The 13,188-nt window shown below is 42.3% G+C and overlaps 1 protein-coding gene across 2 annotated transcripts in view; it reads right to left on the minus strand.

Annotated features, from left to right (window-relative positions):
* Positions 1-355: 355 nt before the first annotated feature.
* herpud1 (homocysteine-inducible, endoplasmic reticulum stress-inducible, ubiquitin-like domain member 1) overlaps positions 356-13,188 on the minus strand; it is an 18,332-nt gene continuing 5,499 nt past the window's right edge. For both annotated transcript variants that reach the window (XM_014124099.2, NM_001177821.1), the window contains 4 exon segments: positions 9,699-9,809; positions 7,045-7,407; positions 4,996-5,101; positions 356-2,604 (listed from right to left, as the gene is read on the minus strand). In XM_014124099.2, coding sequence (XP_013979574.1) covers positions 2,428-2,604; positions 4,996-5,101; positions 7,045-7,407; positions 9,699-9,809 — 757 coding nt within the window. In that variant the 3' untranslated portion in view covers positions 356-2,427.

Below are 13,188 nucleotides of genomic sequence, written 5' to 3' on the forward strand. Positions count from 1 at the left end.
ACATTTCTCCAACAGGTCAATGAACTCTGGATAGCAAAAGCTGTAGAGTTGGAGCGGAGGCTTAAGGGATCTACACAGCAGTCCAAAAATTCAGCCGCACAAATGTACGTAGAACTACGTAGTGACCCAAACTGACCTCCGTCGGCTCCGTTTGCGTATACTGTGTAGACCCTTTTACCCCTGTGAACAATTTTCTTTACAAGAGAGGTTATGAAAATGTCAAATCTATTTTTGTTGATTGTTCTCAAACATGTTATCTAAAACAAGCTTGTGTGTCTGAGTACTTTAGATGAGGTAAAGTATTTTTGTTCTGTTAGGTGACTGTAGTCTAGTAAATGACTATCTAAAGAAGCAATCCTTTTAAATAAGTAAGTTTATTGCAAGTCTCCACAAAATATTCTTGATACAGTAGCATCCATTAAAAAGCTGTTTTACCAAAATAAAAACAAAAAGATAAATCACATTAAAACGTACTAGGGGGGAATTACACTTAGTGTATGTGTACAGTTAAAGGCATTCCAAAAGGAATCACAATATATATTTTTCTCATTGTGTAACAAGGGAGCGAGGTCGCTATGCATGATTCCATTTTAATTGCAAAAACAGTCTGGCCTAAGACCCACACAACTGCATATTCCCGTGTTTAACATAATTCAACTTTCAGAAGATCTTTAACCAGTCTAATGAATTAAAGCCACACTATGTTAACACTGCCTTCCATTTCACATCTGAGACAACCAGAGAAACATTCAATACTCATGCACAACCCTGTATAGCACTTCCATCTCTGAGCAAGAGCAATACAAACTATTTTATCATATAGCACTATAAGCATCTCAGAATTTAACCCAGATTAAAGCAAGCTTGCATAATAAGTATGGCCGGCACAATACCAGTATTGCGATACTCGTTAGTATCGTGGCAAAGAAACAAAACACAAAGCGGATTTAACTATTTCGGAAAACAGCCCCATGTATGTTGGAAACATACAATCAGTGGCCAGTTTATTAGGTATACCACCCCGTTCACGAAAATGGTTAGCTCCTACAGACAGTGAGTCACGTGGCCGTGGCCTGCTATATAAAGCAGGAACACAGGCATCGTAGCATTCAGTTACTGTTCAATTGAACGTTAGAATGGGCAAAACGAGTGACCTAAGCGACTTTAAGCATGGTATGATCTTCGGTGTCAGGTGTGCCGGTTCTCAGAAATGGCCGGCCTCCAGGGCTTTTCACACACGACAGTGTCTAGGGTTAACTGAGAATGGTGCGGGGGGAAAATATCCTGTCAGCGGCAGGCCTGTGGGCGAAAACAGCTCGTTGATGAGAGAGGTCATGGGAGAATGGCAAGAATTGTGCAAGCTACGAGGCCGGCCACAAACTGGCAAATAATGGCACAGTACAAGTGGTGTACAGAACAGCATTTCGGAACGTACAACTCGTCGGTCCTTGTCACGGATGGGATTTTGCAGCCCATCCGGTTTCTACTCCTATCAGCTAAAAACAAGAAAAGTGGCTCCACTGGGCACGCCATCACCAACACTGGACAGTTGAGGAGTGGAAAAACATTGTCTGGTCCGGCAAATCTCGGTTCCTGTTGAGTCATGCTGATGGCAAAGTCAAGATCTGGCATTTAGCAACATGAGTCTGACTACGTTGCTATCCTGCCTGGTGTCTACGGTACAGGCTGGTGGCGGTGGTGTAATGGTGTGGGGAATGCTTTCCCTAGCACACATCAGGTCCATTGATACCAATTGAGTAATGTTTGAATGCCACACCTTGTAGAATTCATGACCCTGAGATTTCAGGCTGTTCTGGGGGCAAAAGGGGTCTGGCCCGGTACTAGGTTGGTGTTCCTAATAAACTGGCTGCTGAGTGTACATTACTACTCATCCAGAATCACATTTATTTATTTTTCCAAGATATAGCAGACAATATTTACATACAGAAGGTTTTTAAAGGGCCAAAGAGTTTGATCTGCTTCGTGTTTACATTTTTGCAATGGAAAAAATATTGCGATATTAGTATTGTCCCAGCCCTAATAATAAGATAAGTTTTGTAAAGTGCTGTGTACAGACAATACAATAATATTTAAATGTTTTGTTCCAATAAACATTTACAGCATTTACAACCATTTGGCAGAGAGAGGTGTATGTACTGTACTGTATATACAACCATTTGGTCACTATCATAAGGCAGGAAGCGCCGAATGAATCATATCCCTAAACACACACCCTTAACAGACTACAGCCAGGGCTTTGTATGCATTGACGCTTTTAATCATTCATGATTTCTCACAAAATGTCCAGGCATCCATCCAGGCATCCATCCAGAAGGCCAGAGAGAGGACTTCCTGTGACAGAGAGGCAGGTCTGAGACTGAGGGAAACTTCAGTTCCACTGTGCCCCCTGCTGGAAGAGTCAATTATTCAGTTAGCCACTCCCGGGGCCTCTGGGATGAGGGAGGCAAAGAAGGCTTTGAAGAAGATCCAGGCACTCCAAACGACGGACACCCTGTGTTGAGGCACAGGTACTCCAGTCAGCGGGTGTGGTTCATCAGGTCCAACCTCCGCCTCGGCCCCCTCTTCTCCTGCAGGGACCTCCGCCTGAGGGAAGAGGAGAAACTCTGTTAGCCCCACCACCAGAGTTCAGATATAAAACAAACACTTAAACTGTATTTTTTTTTTTAACACAGTTAAATGAAACTATATCAGGGGAGTCAAACAGGGCCAGGATGATACCAGTATAACTAATATTTTTCCATGGCAAAAATTAAAACACGAATTAGACCATTCTCTTTGGTCCTTTGAAAACCTACTGTACGGTGCATTCGGAAAGTATTCAGACCCATTGACTTTTTCCACATTTTGTTAAGTTACAACCTTATTCTAAAATGGATTAAATAGTTTCCCCCCCCCCTTATCAATCTACACACAATACCCCATAATGACAAAGCAAAAACTGTTTTTTTGAAATATCACATTTACATCAGTATTCAGACCCTTTACTCTGTACTTTATTGAAGAACTTTTGACAGCGATTGCAGCCTCGAGTCTTCTTGGGTATGACGCTACAAGCTTAGCACGTGTATTTGGGCAGTTTTTTCCCATTCTTCTGTGCAAATCATTTCAACCTCTGTCAGGTTGGATGGGCAGCATCTCTGCACATCTATTTTCAGGTCTCTCCAGAGACGTTCGATTGGGTTCAAGTCCGGGCTCTGGCTGGACCACTCAAGGACATTCAGAGACTTGGCCCGAAGCCACTCCTGCGTTGTCTTGGCTGTGTGCTTAGGATCATTGTCCTGTTGGAAGTCCGAGGTCCTGAGCGCTCTGGAGCAAGTTTTCATCAAGGATCTCATTCATCTTTCCCTCGATCCTGATTAGTCTCCCAGTCCCTGCCGCTAAAAAACATCCCCACAATATGATGCTGTCACCACCATGCGGCAGGTAGCCTAGTGGTTAGAGCGTTGGACTAGTAACCGAAGGTTGCAAGATCAACTCCCTGAGCTGATAAGGTAAAAATCTGTCGTTCTGCCCCTGAACAAGGCAGTTAACCCACTGTTCCTAGGCTGTCATTGAAAATAAGAATTTGTTCTTAACTGACTTGCCTAGTTAAATAAAGGTAAAAATAAAATAATAAAAAAATGCTTCACCGTACAGATGGTGCCAGGTGTCATCCAGACGTGACACTTGACATTCAGGCCAAAGAGTTCAATCTTGGTTTCATCAGACCATCATGGTCTGAAAGTCCTTTCGGTGCCTTCCATCTGGCCACTCTACCATAAAGACATGATTGGTGGAGTGCTACAGAGATGGTTGTCCTTCTGGAAGGTTCTCCTATCTCCAGAGGAACTCTGGAGGTCTGTCAGAGTGACCATCAGGTTCTTGGTCACCTCCCTGACCAAGGCACTTCTCCCACGATTGTTCAGTTTGGCCGGGCGGCCAGCTCTAGGAAGAGTCTTGGTGGTTCCAAACTTCTTCCATTTAAGAATGTTGGAGGCCACTGTGTTCTTAAGACCTTCAATGCTGCAGATATTTTTTGGTACCCTTCTCCAGATCTGTGCCTCGACACAATCCTGTCTCGGAGCTCTACGGAGAATTCCTTCGACCTCATGGCTTGGTTTTTGCTCTGACATGCATTGTTAACTGTGGGACCTTATATAGACAGGTGTGTGCCTTTCCAAATCATTTCCTATCAATTGAATTTACCACAGCTGGACTCCAATCAAGTTGTGGAAACATCTCAAGGATGATCAATGGAAACAGGATGCACCTGAGCTCAATTTCGAGTCCCATAGCAAAGGGTCTGAATACGTAAGGTATTTCAGTTTTTAAAAACCTGTTTTCACTTTGTCATTATGTGGTATTGTGTGTAGATTGATGATAATAAAAATATGAAAAAATCGTAGATTTTAGAATAAGGCTGTAACGTAACAAAATGTGGAAAAGGGAAGGGGTCTGAATACTTCCCGAATGAACTGTATAACATATTGTGTGCTATAGCTTGGAAAATCAATAAATGTGACTGGATGACAACATAATAATGTTTGTTTCCAACATTAGGGCTGTTTTCCTAAAGAAGTTAAATCCGCTTCTTTCCTGGGACACAAACTCAATATACTTCAAAATGACTAAAACCAAATCTAAACTGTGTAGAAATGACAATGGACCAACATTTATACAGTTCTTGACTGTCCAGCTTGCTAATAATCCCCGAAATTAAAGCTAGACAGTCAGGGAGTATTGAAAATTACAAAAACAATGGAAAGAGGACTATCTTTTGCTAATTCTGACAGCTAGGAAGTATAACCAAGTTTCAGTGCACCCCTCTGGACCACGTTGAAGAACAAATACGACCCCTGGGACAAAATTCATTTGACACCTCTGCTCTACACGCTGTGTGACGAATGTTACTACATAAGGCAGTACATGCCTTGTAATGAAGCCATATCTGTTTTTCACCCCCAGAGATCCAGCCCCTGAGGAAATGTGTCTTACCGGTGGCACTGGGTTCCTGTCCTGGTTCTGGATGACCTCAGGGACCAAGTTGTTTTGACCTCTGACCAGGGGCCTTTGTCTGAAGGGGAACCAGCCTGCTGTGTGCCTGAGAGGAAGACAACTGGGATTAATAAAGTAGATCTGCATGATTCTTCTCAAACTGTGCATCTATTACCCAGTCAGAGTATACAGGATATTTGTGGTGGTCCCCATTTGCATTTCCAGACAAGACCAGGTGGTGCAAACAAAGAGGAAGTACAGACTGACTGACATGTTAATAATGGTCACTCTATTTACATTCCTATAACCAGGCCAACTTTCCTTCCAGCACACTGAGACCAATCTAATCATTAGCGTGGGTGGTGGAGTACTAGCGGCTAAACCTTGTTACACATAAAGATAAGGCTTAGGTCCCATTCTGCCACGTCTGTTCAGATTAGTTGATCAGGGAGGGAGTAGTGCCCTTGAGCTGATGCCCATATCTATAGTAACCGTAGCAGAGATGAGGCCTGCTGTACCAGGCAGCTCTCAGCAGCACATAGAGAAACACTCAACCAGCACTACATATCCTCACATTAGACTGAAATATGGGAAAACATTCAGGATACTGCGGTCACAACGAACTCACAGACTGTGTTAGTGTATGTCGAGGCCATGCCTCTCTCGCTCTCCCTCAACATCTCTCAAACACACACAGCTTTGTCTCCAGTCATACTTTTGGAATGTGTGGTTTGGATGAGAGAGCTGATTCCAGAGCCTGAGGGAGTTGCACAATGGACAGAGCGTGTGACTGCAACACACTGAGCTAAGGACATCTCTTCTTTGCTGATTAGCACAACATATGGCCCTCATTCTCTCAGGACTACTGTATGGGTGCCTTCATCTGCCCATCACCCATGGCCAATGCCAGCCTCACCATTAGCAGACAGGCTATACACAGAGCCATGTATTTAGAGAGTTGGGCCATTGAGGTTTCTGCATTATGATGCATTTAGATGACTCTACAACATGCTATGGCAGCCATGTTAGCACCTCATTAACATTACATTGGGAATAATGTCTAGAATGAGCATTATGATGCATTTACATGACACTTGAAAACATTATTGTCAGCCATGTTAGTGCCGATTAACATAACATGGAGAATATGAACAATATTCAAACTTCTAAAAGTTGGCCAAACTCTCTAAATACATGGCTCTGGCTACAGAGTACAACAGTATGAGTCAAAATACCCATAAAACCTAGCGGTCAAACAGGGAAATGGTTCCAATCGTTTTTCCACCATTAATTTTCCCCATTGGGCATTTTAGAAACACTTCAAATAAGGGTTGTTTTTTGTCTAGGCTTACACTGGTGTGACGTTTTGATAACCATGTAAATCTCTGTAGGACAAGGTGACTTTTATCAATATATTTGCCTGTATTTACACCCAAAAAATGGAATGCTAATTAGCTGCTAATATGGTTATCATAAAAAAAATTACAAACGCCATGATGGTCTGGAGAAGACTGACGAATCGAGGAAAAAGTTAATCCAGAGATTCTTCCCATCTAATGTTAGCTAAATGTAGTAATGAATAAATTGGCTACATTTCTTTCAATGGACAATTCTGTGAACTGTCTTGTGCAAGTTTTAAACGGACACAATACCTGTTAGCAAAGGTGTCAGCTAGAGTTGACATGCAGGAGCTTGCAGGGATTTGTAGTTTGCATGATGTCTACTTGGATCCTAATTAGCATTTTTTGAATATGAGATTGAACAAAGCTGAACAGATAAAGAAGTCACCTTGTCCAAGAGAGATTTACACAGTTATCAAAATGTCACACCATGGTAAGCCTACACAAAACACAGACCTTATTTTAAGTGTTGATAAAATCCTCTATTAATGGTGGAAAAACAATTGGAACCATTTCCCTGTTTGACCGCTAGGTTTTATGGGTATAATGACACCTCCACTGTGGGGCTCTATACAGTTATAGACATAATACACAACAACATACCTTGTTTAACAACAAACAAACACAGTCACATCAACAGTCAACTCACAGGTACATAAGGAGCAGGCTGCTCATAACAAGGGCGAAGCGGCTCAGGCTGGAGTAGAAGTAGACAATACTGAGAAACACTCCCAGACGGGCAGCCGTGTACACCCAATCCAGCCAATCACGATCCATTTCCTCCTCATCCTCCATCACAGGCCCGCCCTGGGCATTCATCCGCAGGTTCTGATTGGCTGCTCCCGGGTTGATAAAGGCACCGTCCTGCGCATTCTGATTGGCTGGCAGGTTGTCAATGGGGGCCTGATTGGGCAGGGCTGCTGGGACAGCGGCTTGGTGGGGAGCAGCAGGCAGGGATGGGCCTGCGGCTGGGGCAAAGGGGGCAGAAGCTGCTGCTGCGTAGGCTGCATGGCTATGGGACAAAAGACAGACACGGTTTCTCAATATGCATAGTACCATGCTCCACACTCCTTCTCCGACTACGTTCTCTTGAGTACGTTCTTGTGAGGACGAGTGTGGTGAATGCATAAAACATTAGAGAAGAACTTCCCCTCCCCCTACTGTATTACCTCCCCCTGCTGTATTACCTCCCCCTCCCACCTGCTGTATTACCCCCCTACTGTATTACCTCCCCCTCCCCTTACTGTATTACCTCCCCCTCCCCTGCTGTATTACCACCCCCTCCCCCTGCTGTATTACCGCCCCTCCCCTTGCTGTATTACCTCCCCCTCCCCCTACTGTATTACCTCCCCCTCCCCCTGCTGTGTTACCGCCCCCTCCCCTACTGTATTACCTCCCCCTCCCACATGCTGTATTACCCCCCTACTGTATTACCTCCCCTTACTGTATTACCTCCCCTCCCCTGCTGTATTACCTCCCCTCCCCATGCTGTATTACCTCCCCTCCCGTATCACCTCCCCCTACTGTATTACCTCCCACTCCCCATGCTGTATTACCTCCCCCTCCCCTTATTGTATTACCTCCCTCTCCCCTGCTGTATTACCTCCCCCTCCCCCTACTGTATTACCTCCCCCTCCCCTACTGTATTACCTCCCCCTACTGTATTACCTCCCCCTCCCCCTACTGTATTACCTCACACTACATCTCCCATTCACTGAACCTTCTTCCAGCCAGGACAATTACAACAATAGACTAAACAAGATATACACAAAGCAAATGTTTTACTTCATAATTATCAGCTAACGTTAGATATGTGAATCGTAATAATCTAGCTAGCCAGTTAGTTAAACAGGCAAAAATTACCTAAAACTAATGTTATGCAAGGTAGATGTACATTTTTTGTGGGTAGCTACCAATTGTTCGTGACTAGCTAGCTAGCCAGCCAGTTAGCTACACATTTACTGAACCGTCTTCCTTCCAGGACAATGGCAATAGAGACTAAACAAGATATACACAAAGCAGACGTTTTACGTCATAACTATCTGCTAGCTGTGTGAATCGTAATAATGAAGCTAACCAGATATTTTTGCTTGTTAAACTGACCTAAAACGAATATTATACAAGGTAGATGTCAATTCTTCAGGGGTAGCTAGCTAAAAATTATTTGTGGCTATCTGGCTAACTAGCTAACAGTCGTAGCTAGCCAGTTAGCCCGATTTACTTATCATGGGCTTGCGATCTACGGTACTTCGGCATGTAAACATGCCAAAATTAACACAGCATGTATTTATTAACATATGAAGATAAAATATTGTACTTGGGCAACATATTACACGTGAATAGGCAGCATTAGTATTTTATCTCGCTTCATCTCAAATAATGTCAGCCATTGATTTTTCTTTTAAAAGCATTATTTTTTACGTGGTTGCATCATATTTCTTTCCTTACTTTCCGTTTAAGCTTGCATCGATGCATGCTTCAAAATATGTACAAATGGAGTACGCATTCAAGAAGTGCCCTTCGTGCTCCGTTTCGCATACTTTGATTTGGACTCATACTCCGACCCTCCCGTGCTCCAATTTGTATGCTCGGAGCACGGTACTATGTATTTTGAGAAACACCCACAGTAAGCCAGGAGTGTTAAACTAATTGTGCACCGCATTTGTTTTCGATCACTTAGCAAGCTGGACAGAGTGAAGAGACTATAAATGATTTGATCCAGGATTTCTCTAGGATTTGTTTTATATTTGCGGGCAAAAATGCTTGATCTTGCAGCTGTAAATCTGACATTTTACATGGCAAAATGCAGTGACTTTGCCCGATTTATAAAAAAATTGTGCTGACGAGGAAAAAAGTTGGTCGATGTGTGGCTTGATTGAACCATATTATGCAGTTAATGTGCGGTGATTGGTTGAAATTGCGAGCCCTCTTTTTGTAATGCAGTGATGGCTCAGTTTTATGCAATAATATTGCTATGATTTGACTGTTTAATGAGCAAATAGTGCAGTAATTGTTCAAATTCGCAACCCCTCGCATATAATGCAGGGAATTGTTGATTAAAAAAAAATTGCGATCGTAGAGGGACTGCTAAATGTAGGTCCATTATCATTTCTCCACAGTTGGTTTTAGTAATTTTAATGTTAATTGAGATCTCCCTCTATAGCATATGGCCCTGCGAGCTTACACCCCTGGTCTAAGCCAAACATACTTCATTAAGTATTTTCCCTGCTTAAAATTATGCTATGGCAAGACAGTAGGAAGTCATAACTAAATGTGATAAAATGCTTGGGATTGAATACTTACTACTGCATGTAGTATTGGCGAGCATACATGTGCTGCAGCCAGAGCAGCTGTTGAGGGCTGTAGAGGGAGTAGGTGGGGAAGGTTGGGTTGGTTATCTCTGCTGCCCCTGGCCTAGAGACACACAGGATAAGAGCAGTGTGAATTGCATGTCATGTCAGAATGAAGGATAGACCAACGTATTACATCTCTCCCAGCAATATAACGTTTCATAAAGCAACACAAGTAATAGAGCTATACTTAAATCCAAACTGGTTCTCTAGCAGATTAGTAAGAATGTCTCACCCCATGTTCAAGAATGGCCTTTTTCCCTTTATTCAGATTACAAACGCTCACGTTTGGTTATTTGAAAACAAAATAATCTCCAAAATATAGTTATTTTTTAAACAAGCCATAGAAAGTTTGTTGCAATTTCAGTTTACTCCACCAGAAAAGACAGAACAAATAATACAACAAATATTATGGTTAAACTCAAATATACTAATTGATAAAAACAATTACTTTATTTTTCGATAAATGTATGTCACACATGCAGCTAAGACAAATATATGGAAATGTCTGCTCTATCCAAAATTACAACCAACTAATTGCAGCACTACCGCAAAAATGGAAGAGGCAAGGGGGAAGGGAGAAAAAGTAAGGAACTTGTCTGTCGGCTCTGCATTAAATACCAAAATTGGTTAAAGGAAATTGTGATAAATAAAAATATATACTAGTTTCACTTAAGGACCAAACAATTGACAGCTGTGAAAAGTAGTTGGGAAGAGATTTTTGATGTAACGATTACATGGCACATGGTTTATGAATTGACACGCAAAATGACGCCGGAATCAAAACTTTGAATTTTTCCATTTATATGTATACAAAATTCTTGCAACCAATAGAATGTTATATATATGGGGGATATAATTTTACCAGCTCTGCAGATTTTGCTGTGAGGGGGCAGAGTCATTAGATCATTTATTTTGGTCCTGTCCATATGTAGCTCATTTTTGGTCAAGGTCCAGGAATGGCTGAAGAATTGCAACAATTACCTGGAGCTAACCCTGCAGATAGCACTACTGGGTGATTTGAAAAGTCGTAGTCAAATCGATCAATAATATAATAATACTTTAAGCAGAAAATTGTATCTTTAATTTACAATCTGTAGAAACTATAAGAATAGAAAGGTTTCGAATTTTGGTGAAGCATCACAGCACAATTGAAAAATATATGGCAAACAGAAATCCAATTTGGATGGTGTTAAGAGATACAGTTGAAGTCGGAAGTTTACATACACTTAGGTTTGTGTCATTAAAACTCATTTTTCAACCACTCCACAAATTTCTTGTTAACAAACTATAGTTTTGGTAAGTGTTTTTTTTCTCTTCACCTTTATTTATCCTGGTAAGCTAGTTGAGAACAAGTTCTCATTTACAACTGCGACCTGGCCAAGATAAAGGCGCTGCAGGCTACCTTAACCTCTCTAGGGTAGGGGGCAGTATTTTCACGGCCGGATGAAAAACGTACCCAAATCAAACGGCCTACTACTCGGGCCCAGGAACTAGAATATGCATATTATTAGTAGGTTTTGATAGAAAACACTCTGAAGTTTCTAAAACAGTTTGAATGATGTCTGTGAGTATAACAGAACTCATATGGCAGGCAAAAACCTGAGAAAAATCTAACCAGGAAGTGAGAATTCTGGTGCTTGTTGTCCTTTCAAGTCATTGCCTATCGAACACACAGTGACTTAGGGTTCATTTTGCACCTCCTAAGGCTTCCACTAGATGTCAACAGTCTTTAGAAAGTTGTTTGAGGCGTCTATGATGAACAGAGAGCGAATAGAGGAAGTTGGAAGTTGTTGACTCAGGAAGGTACTGGCGTTCGTTGGCGCGTGTTCACGTGAGAGTTAGCTGTGTCCAAAACGTTTTTTAAGACATTGCAATCGTCCGGTTGGAATATTACTGAAGTTCTAAGTGATAAAGGCCCTAAAGATTGATGCTATACAACGTTTGACATGTTTGAACGAACGTAAATATAACTTTTTTTACTTTTCGTCGTGACATTTTCCGCACGCTTCCTACACTTGGAGTAGCTTACTGAATGCGCTAACAACAAGGAGATATTTGGACATAAATGATGGACTTTATCGAACAAAGCAACATTTATTGTGGACCTGGGATTCATGGAAGTGCCTTCTGATGAAGATCATCAAAGGTAAGTGAATATTTCTAATGCTATTTATGACTTTAGATGACTCCAAAATGGCGGGTATCTGTATTGCCTAGTGTATTTTTCTGAGCGCAGTACTCAGATTATTGCAAAGTGTGCTTTCCTCGTGAAGCTTTTTTGAAATCTGTCACAGCGTTTGCATAAAGGAGATCTTCATCTATAATTCTTTAAATAACAGTTTAATATTTTATCAACGTTTATGGTGAGTATTTTTGTAAATTGTGCTGATTCACCGGCAGTATTGGAGGCAAAATATTTTCTGAACATCACGCGCCAATGTAAAATGGGGTTTATGGATATAAATATGAAATTTATCGAACAAAAAATGCATGTATTGTGTAACATGATGTCCTAGGAGTGTCATCTGATGACGATCGTCAAAGGTTAGTGCATAATTTTAGCTGGTTTTCTGGTTTTTGTGACGCCTGTCCTTGCTATGAAAATGGCTGTGTGCTTTTTCTTGTGTTGGAACTGTCCTAACATAATCTAACTTTATGCTTTCGCCATAAAGCCTTTTTGAAATCGGACAATGTGGTTACATTAATGAGACGTGTACCTTTAAAATGGTGTAAAATAGTCCTTTGTTTGAGAACTTTGAATTATGACATTTTGTGGTTTTGAATTTGGCGCTCTGATTTTTCACTGGCTGTTGAATAGTGTGAAGGGTCCCACTTGCCCAAGAGAGGTTAAGAGAGTCATAGTTGCTCTCGCTGTAACCTGCGCGACGCTGATATTTACATACTGGTATGAGGAGCACAGCGCCACTAGAGGAGTTCCGCCGGTTGGATTTCTTCCCTTTGACATCCGCTTGCGCCAAACCCGACAAGCCTGACATTTCTACGTTATATAGGCTGCGCATCAGCCGCCTTCCTTCCGACCGGAGGCCTTACTTACTCCCCACAATGCAACACACTTGTGGGCTTCAAAGTTCCCTTTTCACTCCTCTTATCTAGCTTTAACCCAGCCTTAGTTGAACGAGCGGAGGTTCAGCGTAATCAGCGGAATTCCCTACTAACGGGCCCTTCGGTACGCTCCATATCGGTGATGGAAGGCGGGGTACAATTGTACTTCAATGGTTCCCTTGACCCAGCCTGTACTCCTTGGAGCTAACCGCGTTTGAGACGGTGTACGGCGGCCAGGAGCAAAAACTCCCTATTAGTCGGGCCCAATGGAGAAACCCTGGGAGGACCAGGCTCCTCGGAGTGGCCAGTCTCTGAGGCTGTGCCGAGTCAAGATAAGAAGATTTCGCCAGTGGAACCCAACCCACTGGCGGCACCTT

Source organism: Salmo salar, chromosome ssa10, assembly GCF_905237065.1.
Source record: "Salmo salar chromosome ssa10, Ssal_v3.1, whole genome shotgun sequence".
NCBI lineage: Eukaryota > Metazoa > Chordata > Actinopteri > Salmoniformes > Salmonidae > Salmo > Salmo salar.